Consider the following 16,265-nt stretch of genomic DNA (forward strand, 5'->3'; position numbering starts at 1 on the left):
TAGAATCATAATAAGGATAGATATGTATGAATACATTAAATAACAAATCTTCTCTTCCTAATCTTGAACATGGAAATAATTTGAATTTAGTTTTTCATGTCTTATTAAGAATTAAATAACTTATTTATTTTAGATATATCTTTTAGTAGACATGAATAAGAATTAAATTCTAGAATAATAATTTCCTAATGGAAGATACCAATAAAATAAAAGATTTAATATCCAGCATATTAAATACCAACAGAATTTAATTAAGCCTTAAACTGCCTCAAGGCTAAGGATAATTAAAGAAAAACCATAACCTAAAATATCTAAGCTATAATTACGAACTCAACGTTTGTATATGGTCTCCATCAATTGGTCTGCAATTCATGAAGCCTTTTTCTAATATTATCGCCACCTGCTCTGTGGGGACAATAATCCTAAGAAATAGTGGGAGCGTGGGAGCTGCGATCACGGGGAGACCAAGACGCCGAGACATCCCCAGGCCCGAACCCAAGGCGGAAGTTGGCCGAGACGAGGCTCCAGCCGGTGGCCGAGAGCCACACGCCTTCGTGCGCGCAGCTGGCCAAGGCAGTGGGAGCTTTGGGTCTCGGTAAATTGGCTAACTCCGTAGTACGCATGTTTTAGGGATTATTTGTACTAAAACTTGTTTAGAATTCAAGTTATGAGCATGATACATGTGATAATTGTGCGAATACAATTTATCTAAATAATCTGCTAAATAGATCAGAATTATGTGATCCGTTAGAACGCACGCTTCCGCTGCCAACCCCTTCACTTCCCATGTCTTGCTTTTCATTAGAACCTTCATTTCTACTAACACCGCCTTCCTCCAATGCGTTATTTTCATTGCTTCCTCAGCAGTCTGTGGAATCTCTTCTTCCTCATACATGGCAGTTGTGAATGCTCTAGCCATTTCTGTAAGGTTGGCTTTGGCAAGGTTTGCCATTGAGTATCTACTTTTGGTCCCTAATTTCTTAGGACTGTATCTGTTGGGCGGAACTCTATGAGGGCTCCATGGAGGAAGGATATACCGGCCAATATCACCATCAATTGCGGTGATCTCATCTACACTAGAATCGTCAGAAGCAATATTTGTACTCTCAAGATCGGGTCTAGCTTAGACATTATTGCATGAGGTGCCGAGTTCGAGCCCTCTTGACATCAGTTGTAATTTCCTCCTATCTATTGTATAGGAGTTTTTTGTAATTTTCTCCCTTATATAGGAGTTAATTTTTTTTTTAAAAGATCGGGTCTAGGATTTACCTCGGATATCACTGGAGAAGAATTAGACTGAGACGTGGTTGACTGAGGAGGTTCTACAGTGGACGTGACCTGCTCGGCGGTGGCACTAGCTTGTTCTGTTGGTTCCGCCTCGGAGTTACTTGGCTGAGGTGCCGACCAGATTTGGGGTCCACATATACTCACTTCCCTCATGCTAATACTCTCCCCCTGACCCCGAAGTTGGTCGTGATAAAAGTACTCACTCTCAAGGAAGTTAAAGTTTATTGTAGTAATTATCTTCATAGAAGATGGATCATAACACCTATATCATTTCTGATTAATTCAATACCCAAGAAAAAACACATTTTACGGCACATGCAGAAAATTTGGTTCTCTCGTGTTTTGGAATATGCACATAGACGGACCACCCAAAAATTTTAAGCGGAAGGGTGAGAGGTTCAGGAATTTTTGCTAGTTTAGAAAGTACTTGAAGGGGTGTTTGCATGTCGAGAATTTTTGTAGGGAGATGGTTAACAAGATATACGGAGGTGGCTAAAGCTTCAGGCCAGAGAAACTTTGGGACGTTTGAGTAAAAAAATAAGGCTCAGAGTTCACAATACACATTAAAAGCACATAGAGTTCACGTACTTGATCAAGCTAGACAGGCAATGGATCAAGCTAGCTACTATCCGGTTGTTGGTATGCAAACAGAGAGACTCAGGACCTTCAAGACCTTAACTCACAATACTATTAGACTAGTAAAGGGAAGTAAGGGTCGAATCCCACAGAGACAGATGCGAGTTTAGTTGTATTCGAGACATTTGGGAGGTTGGTTGCGGCCGCGCTTTTGAGTGGGTTAAGTTTAAATTAAGGAAAAGGGAATTGATCAACTGACTACACTAAACTGATCAAGCTAGACTAGACAGGCTCGTAACTAGGGAACAGGTAACTTGATCAACTAAACTAAGGACGGAAAGGTAAAAGTAATTTGGGACCACTGACACAAAATATACGCACTACTAAAAAGCTATAAACAACGAAAAGGTGACAGAGACTGCAATCCTAACAAACTACTACCTTCTTCTTCGCTAAGCAGCTAAATAAGAACAACCAAAGCAGATCTAAACAGAGCAACAACCATAAAATCAGAAATCAGACAAATCGAACACAGATCCATATGAAATTGACGTAAAGAAAACAGATCTAAAGTATCTAACCTATTCTCATGCAAGTTGACGAACTAAAATGTAAATCTACCTACGAGAAAACATAAACAAGGCGGAACTAAAACAAACGAAAGCAATTAAAGCAGAGAACATCAGATCCAAAACAACTTGAATTAAAAACTCCATTTCATAAACGATTTTCAGTAAACGTAACTAAAACAGACCAGACAAAGATTTAAAGATCGATTAACGACGGAAAGGTAACTAGAGTAGCAACTAGAAGAAAAACATTTAAACTACTAAGCTACGGAAACGATGAACTGAAAATAGAAAAGAAATTGTTTTGACCTCTCGGGGTGTAAGAAAAGCTCAAACTACGAAGACTTCTAGGCAGATCCAGGTCTCTCCTTCCTTGACGAGGAAGAAGAGATGAAAGTAGAGGTGGAAACGGCGACTCCAACTACTAACCTCTTACTCCATGCTATGAAAATAAGGTGAAAATGAGGTGACTGAAGGTGATGATGGATCAAACTCTCTTCTTGTGTGCACTCTCTCCATATTTATAGGATGATGTTGGGCCCAAATCCCTAGGGTAAGCCCATCCTGTCTTGACATTTATACCCTTGAGATGACATCTTTTCTTCTCTCTCATGTGACTCATCACTTCATATGGTGAACTTCACTTGATCAATTTTTCGGCTAGGCAGGCTTCACTGCTTGTGCGCAACTGATCAACTTAGCTTCATTTCTGGCCATTTTTTCACTCTTTTCCCGAGTTGATCAAGTTGTTCCTGCACTTGCCGCTTCTACACTTTATAGCCCTTGCACACTCAAATTCACCACCCTTTTCGCACATTATCAGCCTTGTTAGTGTAATAATTCCTACAAAACCATACTTGTAACGAGCCCTATCACATGATCACCCGTAATAGGTGCAGGGCCCCACACATCAGCATGAACGAGAGAAAAAATATTCTTAACACGCGTATCACTGGATTTAAAAGACTATCTATGATTTTTAGCCAAAGCACAAGACTCACAGGAAATGTCTTTAAACTGGGAAATATCGGAAAAAGCAATTTAAAATAACCCGCAGAGGGATGACCCATTCTTCGGTGCCATAGCCAAGCATCTCTGTCAACAGATCTGTGAGCAAGCATCGCGGCGCCACCTTGGTGAGCTATCTCATCCACGTAATAGAGACCTTGACGCTCAGTGCCACGCCCAATTATCCCACTCGTCCTAATATCCTGTAAAACACATAAATTTTGGTGCATTAATAGAGTACAATTTAGCTCCTTAGTCACATGACTAATAGAAATTAACTTGTGAGACAACTTGGGCACATAGAGACAATTCGACAATTTCAAATCTTGGGAAATTTCAATTGTTCCACTTACATTTACGGAGGTCAATTCTCCATCAGCCGTCTGTATTTGGCATTTAGTAGCATCACTAAAAGTTGAAAAATCCTTCCTATCATACGTCATAGTATCTGTGGCCCCACAATAAAAAATCCACCCACTTTCAACATTGAGGCTTTAAAAAAAATTCTACAATCTTGGGGTCATTTTTCGCACCTTTTACTTCTATAGAACCTAATTGCACACTATTTCCAGCATGGGGTATAAAATGTAATTTTTCAGATTTCGAAGGACATGTAGGCAAAGCATGGGGTAACAACCTGCAATTTTCTAGAACTTTGGGAATCAAATGAACATTCAAAAATATGATTAGGGCTTTTGAACCCTAATCCTTTACCTCCATGACTCCCGCCGCCTCCATGACTCTCGCTGCCACCTCTCTGAAAATCGGCGAATGTCGCCTCTCCGACCGCTGCCCCTTGCCGTCCTCGAGCGTCGGTGACCTCCTGGTTGCCCGCTCCGGTTGCTGGAAATAAACCCCCTCATCCGTCGTTCACCTCAATTTCCAATCTTGCCTTGGCTTTTTTATTCTCGTCCCACCATTCTAGGAATCCGAAGAGAAGGAAGCACGATTCCTTTGTGTGTTTTTGTTTTCCACAATGAGAACACCAAAGCTTCAATTTGTCTTTTTGAACGGGCGGTTGTGGGTGGTGGATAGCGCTCCAGGGCGTTGAGGCGGAGTTATCATCTGTTGCTGGTTTCAGGCTTCAAAACCGAGGCCGATCCCGTCCGATGATGAGGTAGAATTGTTGGTTGCGCCGGTTGGATTTGTGGTCGTTGCCAGCATGAGTTTGAGCCGAGCGGCTTCCCTCTTGATCGATCTGTATGCGACCTCCGATGAGGGCCAAGGAGTCTCCTTGAGTATGTCTCGTTTGACCGGGTCGTATCGTGGGTATCGTGAGTGGAGGCCGGTTAGGAACTTGAACAATTGTCGCGTTCAGATATACTGTCGGAACTGCCCGATTCCCTTGTCGCAGCAGTCGAAGGGTTGATGTTGGCATCGATCCACATCGATCCATGTCCTGTGTAAGTGTCGCCAATATGTTTTGAGATCTTGTTCTCCTTGTATGATTTGTCCTTCTTTCTCTTCTAGGTCGTACAACAGGTAGGGATCGGAGGAGTTTTCAAAAGTCACAACCAAGCTTTCCCACAAAGCTTGGGCAGTTTGGTGATGGGCGAAGTCGATCATGATTTTAGGTTAGATGTTATCTAATATCCACGAGAAAACGGTGAAGTTCATTTCCTCTCAGTCGGTGTATTCAGCCTCCCCTGTTTTTGGTGGTGGTGGTTTGCCGATGATGTGTTTGAGCACCCTTCTACTTCCGATCTGGATTTTCATCAATCGGGCCAATATCGGATAATTCTTTCCGTTGAGCCTGACTGCAACTGTAACACTCTTGTTCACTTTCAACTTGGAATCGTCTGTTCTTGGTTTGATCTCATTGTCTGCCATTGTTTAATGGCCGAGAGAACTGTATAGTTTTTTGGGCTATGATAATTTTCTGAGCCTTATTTTGATGCCATGTTGAATTATCATTCTCATTCAACTTATCTTCTCCAATGTTTACACGCCTTTAAATAGGCTTAGGAATACAATAATTAAGGTAAATATTTACCCTAATTTACTAGCCTAATATACGGTAAAAATATTCAGAGAATCAAGTACAAATCTCCTTGATTTATTCTTCCTTGATTTGATCTCATATAATAGTACAAACTATTATTGACATTACTTTAATAAATTACATAAAATTAACTTAATGGGTGTGGTTGAATCGCATGAATCACGTTCATCTTTCACCAAATGATTAGGGGATTAATCTCTGCCTTTGGGTATGAAGTAACTTGGGCCAGCTATCTCATCTTTGAGATGTCTAAAAATTATATTCCTATTATTTAGTTTGAATATGAAGATTAGCATTCTATTCACCCTTTTAGTATAACAGCACAAGGGTCTCTTATTAATTTTTACACTGGGTCCATACTTTAGATCATCTCTTCATTGGATTAAATTGAGCTGAGATTATCATAAGTTAATAAAAACCATCAATGCCATGTCACAATTTCTTGTTTTAAGATTTTATTTAAATTTCCTAGTTTAGACATATCAAATGCCATAGTAAGTTATTATGTCCGACAAATAATTATTTTGACAAGTGAAATTCTAAAAATGTTATATTCCTATGGAGTATAATTACTAGGGAACTTTTTCTCCTGATAATAAGAGTTATATATATATATATATATATATATATATATATATATATATATATATATATATATATATATTCATTTCCTTTTTTATATTTTGTTCTATTGTTCTTTTTAATCTCAGCCCCACGATTTTGTCATCCGACGGTTAGATTTCTTAACGATGGTTATCGAGAGATTTGGAAGGGCTATGCATATCGAAGTGTTTGAGGATGTTTGAAGAATAAGATTGGCGTTTTTAATTTTTTAGTGTATGTAATACAACAATCATTCTCCTTTTTATAGTGAGGAGTACAATGTATTTTAGGAAGTAGATAAATCTATTCTAGGACAATGAATGGAATATCAATTATGTATCTCTTCCCTCTAATGCCTCCTTTGATTTTGGTAATGTAATCTTCAATGATTCCTTCAATCTTTCCTTTGAGTTTTGGTAAGTTTGACAAGATTGATGTCACGTGTCATTTAATAATGCAGATATATATATATATATATATATATATATATATATATATAGAGGGTTGTATTATATATCAAACTAGTTTAAAACACTAAACGCCAAACACATCATTACATAATAACGCGGAGTTCATTACAACTTTATTTGTAGTTCATTATATGGAATTCTGAGATTTAAAAACAATGACATCATCATGCATAGTTTAGAAATCTGAAGTTCATTATAAGTTTATTATATGTTCATTATAATGAACTACATGTTATCATATAATGATGTTGTTCGGCGTTTAAGGTTTAGGAGTGGTTTGATATTGATCACAGTGTATAGTAGTGATCTAGGGCAAGTGCCCATTAAGTACATAACTAGAGAACAAATTCCGGCCACACATCTTAATACTCCAAATTAATCATATGGATTTGGGGTGTTTTACGCTCTCTGAGGCTTTCTATCAAACCGGTGGCAGTGGCAGGTTTGTTCCGTAATCTGACCTCCGTTGAGAGGACTTTTCAGTAAAAATCACACACTAATTATTTTTCATTTCTAAATTCTAATAATCATTTCGTTAATTTTATTAAATCAAAGATTATTTACGTTACAAATAGTCCACATAAATTGGTGATTAACCATAGGATTCTAAATAAACTAATGAAAAAAACTCTAAATAGTTTTAATTGATAATTAAGAGCTATAAAGGATTAATTTTATTTACTGTAAACCATGAATTATCAGTAAAATTTGATATTCATAAACTTCAAAATTAAACCAAGCATCACTTTCTCACCAATACACGATTGCTAGAGCAAGCATTATTCAACACGAACTCAGCAGTGCTAGTAATTAACAACTGATAAATTAAACCAAATAATACTCCTAATCAACATTATTTCTTTCTCTACAGCCAACTCAGAGGAGTAGACTTTTATCCTGCGCCGCCGTTCAACGTCATATTTTTCTGCATTGATCATAACTACTAATCCTATTTAACAAATTACTACTCCGCGTTTCATTTTACTGAAAAAATTATTCGTTTGCTTTTAGCTAATTGCTGAAGTTCACTCAATTTTAATTTTACAGGAATAGTTACAATAATTATTTTATCAAAATGCATGAAATTCGGCATATGAAAAACATTTTTGAAATGAAGAATATTATTCACAAATTATCTAAAAACATCTCCGTGGTTATATTAATGTTTCTTTGAGTTTTTTTGCTATAATGATGTATTTTGTTAACACCAGTGAAGTAAAAACATGGGTATAGTGATGTATTTTGTTAACATCAGTGAAGTAAAAACATGGGTATAGTGATGTATTTTGTTAACATCAGTGAAGTAAAAACATGGGTATAGTGATGTGTTCCAGGGTTAAAGTGATGTTTCTATCATATTTTGCTATAGTGATGTATTTTGTTAACATCAGAATTAAAAACATTGTTATAGTGATATCAAGGGTCTTTATTTGAGGAAAATATTTTTGAAGTTGGGTATGATGTCCATTAAATTTCGGTGCATAAAGTAGTTAAAATATCCAATAGAATTTGATTGACACAAAATGAAACGGTAGATTTTGGTAGAAGAGAGTGAGTGGTAGTGTGAAAATAAGAGTGGACAAATTAGTTAGATTAGGTCACGACGTCTATTATTACTTTTTAAACTCTGCATATTCATCAGCTGCAGTGCAGGTGGCGGCAGAGAAACCACAACTTTAGATCCAAAGTGGATTCCAATTCACATTTGGAAATTGGAATTGGTAGATTTAATCTGGAAGCGGCGAAGCGGTTGTAGCTATAAGAGTGTCCACTATAAGGTGGACACGCCCAATAGCCCCGCCCCAGTTTTTTGTTCATAGCCCCAAAATTCTATTTCCGCCACTATAGTGGACAACTCCAATACCCCCAAAATTTTATAATCAATTTTCATTTTTAATCAAGTGTAATTTAAATAATCGCAGTGTAAATAACTAGAATACGAGGTAATTAGGCCGAATATTCATTGTATTGCATACTGGTAAAATTATACAACGAATAATGAAAATAAAATACAACTACAAAACTCCGGCACCGTCTACTCGGTGTCGGAGTCGGCTTCCTCGTCTTCCTCTTCTTCTCCTCCTCTTCTTCCTCTCTCGCTGCTGCCGGCCGCGGTATCCCCAGGCGCATTATCAACCAACCCCAGTCGACTCTCAAGCCGATTGATGAGCCTCTTGTAGACGTTCCTGACGTACGGGTCAGTTTCCCCTGCGTATGACCTGCATACGTCTTGCAGTTGTTGCATCAACGTTACGTCCATGCTATTGGCCAATACCTCGTGGGGTTGCACCGTGGGCTGTGGGATTGGGGCAGACTGGGGGATGCGCGATCCGGACGTGGCCGCCGTTTGGCAGGAAGCACTTTTACCTCCTCTGGCTCTGCGGATAGAGGACTGTTGTCCCATGGGCCGTCGTCGCCTAATGTGAGTCGCGGCTGGCTCTTCGACTTGCTCGTCGGACTGCTCGAACTCGTGCGAGCCGCTCCCACTGCTGTATTCCCCGGCAAGGTTGTGCCTTGTGCGCTTCGGGCCACCGGCTGTTTCCACCTCGTTCGCCACGATCGACCTGAATTTCGGACAATCCGCGAGGACAAGATACTCCTCCCACAAGGTGAACTTCGGCTCGCCCGTCTTGCGGTATTGGCCCTCCGACAGGGTCTTCACATCTTCAGCGCTTCTGCCACTCTCGGCGTGGCGAAGGTTGTTCTCGTACGCGAACAGCTTGGTAGCCCGCAGAATCCTACCGAACTTTTTTCGAATCTATTCTGGGTCGCGCTTCTCGGCGCCGTCGGGCTTCAATTCCTCGTATGCCATCATGACGCACCTCCAAAAGCTCCCCGACTCCTGATCGGTACCCACCACGGGGTCCGAAGTGATAGCATCCCACGCCTTCGCCACGGCAATGCTCTCGTCTTTGCTGTATGGCCTGCCGCGGCTGGACCCCTCGGGCTGATCACCGCTATCGCCGGGGCCACTGCCCTCGCTACTCGCAATGCCGGGGGAGCTGCCCGAGTGTCCACCGACGTTGCCGGTGCCACGGCTGCCGCATCCGCCCCTAGGGCCTCTGCCCCTACCGCCACCAGAGCCCCGGCTGCCGCCACCTCCTCGGGTCGGAACAGGTGTTTCCACCCGCGCTACCGGCGTATCTGGGATGCCGGTACTGAGCAGACCCAACATAGTATCAAATGCGTCTTGATCTGCTTCGGTGATCGGAGATTGGCTGGCTTGAAAAGGGGAACCCGGCCGCGCCAGGTGAAGCGCGTCTAGGTTGGGTCGGCAATCTCCAAAAGCGGAACGACTCAAATTCCGTTGTAAAGCGGGCGGCGTTGGTGAGGATCTCCACGACTGAGATGGAGGAATGGGTGGACTCGATGCCCACGGTGGGGGAGATTGATTCCAACTCCAAGACTGTGACGGAACCGCATATCCGCCAAATCCCGACGGCTGAGAAGCATATCCGCCAAAACCCGACGGCTGAGATGGATTGCTGTCATATCCCGATTCCTCAGTGTCGGGTGATTCGTCGTCTCCTCGGTGCATTTTGTAGAGAGTGTTTTTGTAGAAAGTGGGTGTATGGATGTTGTGAAAATGGGAGTGGGGGAGGAGGGAGAGTGGTATTTATAGATATGAAAAACGAAAAAAAAAATATCGAACAATGCGGCTATAGCCGCGGCGGATTTCCGCCACTATAATAGCTGCGGCTATAGCTGCGCCTATACCATGCACGCCGCGTCCTCGCCCCACTCGCGGCGAAGCCTCGTCCGCCGCCCTCCACCCCTTCCGCCGCGTCCACCCTCGCGGCGGACACCCCATCCACTATAAGCGCCGCGCCTTCCGCCCCGCCATCGCCCCGCTCGCGGCGACCGCCGCGTCCACCTTATAGTGGACGCTCTAAGATTAATTTGGATTATTAAGATGTGTGGCTGAGATTTGTTCTCTAGTTATACACTTAATATTAATTATACTTTGATTATCTCTATATATTATATATATATTTTGATGTATTGTCAATAAAAGTGGAGTATAATTATACTTTTTTGTTATAAAACGATAAATAGGACCATAGTACTCCAGAATATATTAAACACAATATGCGATTGTGCTGTTTTGTTGTATAGATCCAAATGTATTCAAATCAATGTGTTCGTGTTTTTATAAATTTTTAACTTATTTAATTTTATATTTCAATTAATTAATTGACAATGTAAAATTAGTGATAATAAAATATAATAGGCCTTGCATTGCAAGAAATTCAACACTAGATATTGTTGTCATTAGTTGTCTAAAAACATAACACTCCATCCGTTCCGCGGTTATTGAGTCATTTCATTTTCTGCACTCATTTTGGAGTAATAAATAGTTAAAATGTAGAGAGAATAAAGTAAGTAACATAATAAGGTAGATAAGAGTCTTATCTACATTATTCTCTCATTTACTTTACTTTTTCTCCACTCTAACTATTTATTACTCCCTCCGTCCGCCATTAGGAGTCTCATTTGAGTTCGCCACGGATTTTACGAAATGTAAAGGAAAATGGGTGAGAAAAGATAGTGGAATATGCGGCTCATTTTTATATATTAGTTTTATAATAGAATGTGAGTGGAATGAGTTAGTAGAATGTGATGTTTATCTACAATTTATAGTAAAAGTGAACCGGGAGGACTCCTAATGGCAGACGGACTAAAATGGTAAACCGGGACTCCTAATGGCCGACGGAGGGAGTATCATTTTTCCAAAACGAGTGCAGAAAAAGAAATGGCTCAACTACCGCTGAACGGAGGGAGTATATATTTATCATTAAAAATATAAGCTATGATATTGTTCCTTATTTTAGTTAGTACTCGAAAAAGAAATTGGATTGTCCATCGGTCGTGCATCGCACATGGGTAGATAGTATATTGTTTGAAATTTGATTTTTAAAACTGAATTTATAACAATTGTAAATATAGTACTGTTAATTTACATTTGTTGTTCATTTTAATGACCAAATTTAAATATCGACAAGATGTGGTGATATGTATTGCCGAATTGAAATCTCGACATGATGTGGTGATATGTATTGCTGAATTTAAATCTCGTCAAGTTCAATAACTAGTATTGCCGAATTTAAATCTCGACAAGTTGAAGTAACACGTATTGCCGAATTTAAATCTTAACTAGTTGTATCGAATTGATGAAGAAGAAAAATCTAATTTAAATGAAAAAAATCAACAATAATTAATTACTAATTGATAATGTGACATTAGTGCAGAAGAAAATAAAATTGGTTGTGGATTGCACGGGGTTATATCTAGTGCTAACTCCGTGCGACGCACAACCTATTTTATTTTCTTTGCACTAATTTCACACAGTCAATTAAATAATTGAATTGAAACAAATATTGAATTTAAAGAATCAGAAATGTATATGATAACAATTTGTTAGACACATAAAAATATATTAGATAGATAAAAAATAAACAAGTTAAATATTGAATCAGTTTAATCATGTACATACAGGGAAGCGTTATTCTCATATTCATCCCTTATATCCTTTATTCTTTTTAATATGGGCCGTTAGATCTCATTCATCAACGGTCCAGATGATCTGTATTATTACACTATAATGGTGCATTATTAGTTGGTGTGCATTATTCAACTGAAAATCTGCATTATTACACTATAATGATGCATTATTAGTCGGTGTGCATTATTCAACTGAAAATCTGCATTATTAAATGACACGTGGCACCAATCTAACCGTCGGATGACAAAATTGTGGGGCTGAGATTAAAAGAACAAAGAACAAAGAACAAAAGATACAAAAAAGAAATGAATACATCCCTATGCATATATATCTATATATATGTGGAAATTTATGTTTGCAAATTAGAAAATCTCAATTAAAACTCAAGAATGATCTAATCAATACAATAGTTCAAAGAAATTAAAGTTATTAAAAATTTGAAAACCGTAAAATATCATTTTCGCCCCTCGATATCCCGTGGCCTAAGAGCATCTGCAACGGTGGACGGAAGGCATCCGTCCGTCCATGCCGCTGGCAAGGACGAGCTCCGCCGCCGTTGCGCTCGCGCCGCTGGCACGGCGCTGCTCGATGCATCGAGCACGTCCGTGCCAGCGAGCAGCTGACGTGACGGCACGCGATTGGGCAACGACATAGCCGTTGCCTTTGAATATTTTTTAATTAAAAATCAGTTTTTAATTTAAAAAAGCGATTAAAAAAATCCACTTTCCCAAAAAAATATATCCGTTTTTTACCGTTTTCCATCATTTTTTAATTTTTTTTTTATTTTTTCCCCCCAAAAATACACATTTTCATCTATAAATACCCCACTTTCACACCCAAAAATTCACCCCACACTACACAATTCTCATCTACACTCTCTAATTTCCATTCTCATTCTCATCTTCATTCTCTCATATCCATTCTCAATCTTTCTTCCACTCCTACAACATAACAATGTCCGGCCAAGGCGATGACCCCTCGCCCTCCCACGGTTGGAACCCCGAATGGTTCGGTTCACAACCGTTTCCTAGTCCGGAAACGGAATATTCAGCCCCTCCTCAAACCCAAAGTTCAGGCGTTCCGGGTGGCTACCGGCCATACCCAATCGACGACCACGGTGCCCCCGAAGGGCGATACGGGTGGACACCGGAGCCTAGGCCGACCGCCCCCTCCCAAACTCCGACTCCTACTCGCGGTGTCCGCACACCGTACACTCCGGCGGAGATGGATAAATTGTTCACGGCGTACTTAGAAATCTCTGAAGATCCGGTGGTTGGCACGAACCAATCCGACGATCACTTTTGGTGGCGCATCGCTCGTCGGTACAATGAAAACCGGCCGCCGGGAACAATCGAGCGCAACGTGAGTATGGTGCGCAACGCCATGTACCGAGCCAACGATGAAATTGACAAGTTCAATGGCTATTTCCTCCAGGAAGAGCGGAATGCGGGGAGCGGCCGGAGTGAGGTCGACATCATCACTGCCGCGTTGAGCACCTACCAATCCATGAACTACAAGTCGTTCAAGTACCTCAACGTTTGGCAGGAGACGTGGACGCACCCGAAGTATATGGGAGGCGTAACATCCTCCTCTAGTGGCTCCTCCAAACGGTCAAGGTCTGTATCCCTATTCGACGCCGGCTCCGAAGAAGTGGTTAGCCAACTCGCCGGAGCTAACTTGGGTAGCCCCGACGCCGGCCCGGGCGGTTCCCAACGCCGATCGCAAGGAAGGAAGAAGGCAGCGGCCAACCGCCGTCGAGCCGCGACTGCAACCGCCGATGTTCCAGTTCCTGCTCCTGTTCCCGTTCCATATACGCCACCTCCACCCCCCACCAACTCGTTGTGGCAGCTTTTGGCCCAACTCAATATGGCTGATAGGTCCACTATGACCCCCTCGCAACTTCGATCGCACGAGACCATGATATTGGGCCTCCAAAGACAATTGAGGGTAGTGCCGCCGGATGAATAGTCGTCCACGGGGGTATTCTTAGCTTTTAATTATGTAATTTTTAATTTTTAGGAGTTTAATTATGTAATTTTTATTTTTAGGTATTTTTAGTATTTTAATTATGTAATTTTTAATTTTTAGGATTTTAATTATGTCTTTTTTATTTTATTTGTAATTTGTAATATTTATTGTGGTTTTTTAATGAATTTTAATTTTATGAAAATGTTTTTGTTTAATTGAATTTTAAATTGAATTGTGCTCGTCCTTGCGGAAGAGCACAGCTGTGGGTGTTATGCTCTTGCCAGAGAGAAGACAGAAAAAGTGGGGTCGGGCCCACAACCGTGCTCGCTGGCAAGAATACGGTTGTGGGTGCTCTAAGTCGTACTGATTTCTCCCAAACTGAGATTAATATAAATAAATCAGAGAGAGCCATAATACTAAACCAAGTGGGGCTTTGGAAATCAATTTACATTGCACTAATCTTGGCTGCTGGTCAGCAATAAACACAACACAACTACCGATAAATGGAGAAGTAATTTACATACATATTACACTAATCGTGATTATCTACATTAGATGGGACCCTAATTAATTAACATCAACCAGCTACATATAATAAACATGATCCTCCCACTGAAAAGCGTTGCCGCAAAAAACGCTCTCTAAACCCTCCATCCCAAATTCACCACCGCCAACAAAGCCCTGCTCCATCGACTGACCCGACGAGCCCGCCGGGCTGTCACTGCTCCTCACCCTCTCCCGCAGCCTCCCGATCTCCGTCTCCGCTTCACTCAGCAGCTCCTTCATTCTCAACACCTGCATCCACCAATCATCCAATTATATAACCAGACAATATCAAATTAATATGCCGATGACGATCCTAAATGGAGTGATGCATCCAATATATAAACAAATAATAATATCAGACTAATGTACCGTCGACGATACTAATTAATAAGAGAGAAGTGACCGACCTCAGTCTGAAGGCGGCATTTCTCTACAAGAGTGGAGTCGTGGTGGGACCGGAGCTTGGAGAACTCCTCCTCGAGCTTCTTGGTCTTCCACCGGGCGCGGCGGTTCTGGAACCACACCGCCACCTGGCGTGGGTCCAGCCCCAGCTCCGCCGCGAGCTTCTCCTTCCTCTCCGTCTCCAGCTTGTGCTCGCTGCCGAAGCTCAGCTCGAGCATGCTCAGCTGCTCCTCGCTCAGCTTCCTCTTCCTCATCATCACATCTCCGTCGTTGTCGTTGTCGCCGCCTTTCCCTTTCCTCCGCCTCCGCCGTGTCTTTGCCTTCTCCACCACCACCCCTACACAGAGGTCAAACATTTTTTTAAAAAAAATTCAAATTACTATAATTAAACATTGGGGTTTCTAATTAATAATGATTACAAGTGGCTGGCTACCTTGATCTGGGGCAAACTGGCTGGTTATTCCGACAGGATAGTATTCAGACATGTCACTAAATTCATGGCTCATTCTAACTCTGACTGATTGGTTAGACTTTAAAATTCAAGGAAGAAAGAGAGAGAGTTCTTTTTTTCTTGTTTTTTTTTGCTAAGCATGTTGCTCACTCTTCATCTTGCATTTATACTACTCAAATCGTCTAATTGGGCATCCTCTTTACTCGAATTTACGAGAATGCCCCTCTTTATCATTAAGACAAACTAATCTACGAGTGATTTCTTTGGCACTTCCTTTGATGGCATAATCTACGAGTCTATTACCATTACAAATAAATATAAGAGGCAAAAGATCATAATTTTTGGTTAAAATTATTGGGATTTGTTCACAAACGCAGAAAAATTTCAGTCACCAGGACTAATATATTGTAGATGAATTTAACCAAATGATTTTGTTTTATTTATAAATAGAAGAAATCATATAACTCATGGATAGTGATATATCTGCGACAAATCTCAACTTGTTTTTCCAACTTATTTTTTAGGTTGCGAGACAAAATAGATTTTAACCAAAATTTATACTCCCGTTTGCCTCTCAAATACAATTTCATCAAAAAAGTTCGTCGTCGGATGACTGTAAACATATCTAAATTTCATAATTTTTTCGACTAATTTTTAAAGTTTCGGTAAGCGACAAACCAAAATTTGATCAAATATCATAATTTCTCTTGCAATTTACTCCAATTATAATTATACAAACGTGAATTTTGTGCGAGACCAGCTCTCACGCGTTGGATATTAGTGTTCATATTATGGATTTAAACTTGGATTTGGATAAAGATATTATCCAACGATAAGTACTACGTACAAATGTTTTATAATAAATACATAATAATAACAT

General features: G+C 40.5%; 1 protein-coding gene across 1 annotated transcript; it reads right to left on the reverse strand.

Moving 5' to 3' along the window:
- Nucleotides 1–14,400: 14,400 nt before the first annotated feature.
- Nucleotides 14,401–15,509, reverse strand: LOC121760074 (homeobox-leucine zipper protein ATHB-40-like). Its single transcript, XM_042155676.1, has 3 exons — nt 15,368–15,509; nt 14,940–15,271; nt 14,401–14,781 (listed from the first exon to the last, which is right to left on the reverse strand). Exons 1-3 carry the CDS (start codon nt 15,438–15,440, stop codon nt 14,572–14,574), a joined length of 615 nt encoding a protein of 204 aa, XP_042011610.1. The 5' UTR covers nt 15,441–15,509; the 3' UTR covers nt 14,401–14,571.
- Nucleotides 15,510–16,265: the final 756 nt, after the last annotated feature.

The sequence above is a fragment of the Salvia splendens genome, chromosome 13 (genome assembly GCF_004379255.2).
Source record: "Salvia splendens isolate huo1 chromosome 13, SspV2, whole genome shotgun sequence".
NCBI lineage: Eukaryota > Viridiplantae > Streptophyta > Magnoliopsida > Lamiales > Lamiaceae > Salvia > Salvia splendens.

Excerpts from the sequence above, each read along its gene's own strand:
- LOC121760074 (XM_042155676.1), bottom strand. The coding sequence starts at position 15,440 with ATGAGCCATGAATTTAGTGACATGTCTGAATACTATCCTGTCGGAATA. Across the intron at positions 15,272-15,367 it reads CCAGTTTGCCCCAGATCAAG|GGGTGGTGGTGGAGAAGGCA; the intron begins GTAGCCAGCCAC and ends ACCTCTGTGTAG. Across the intron at positions 14,782-14,939 it reads AATGCCGCCTTCAGACTGAG|GTGTTGAGAATGAAGGAGCT; the intron begins GTCGGTCACTTC and ends TGGTGGATGCAG.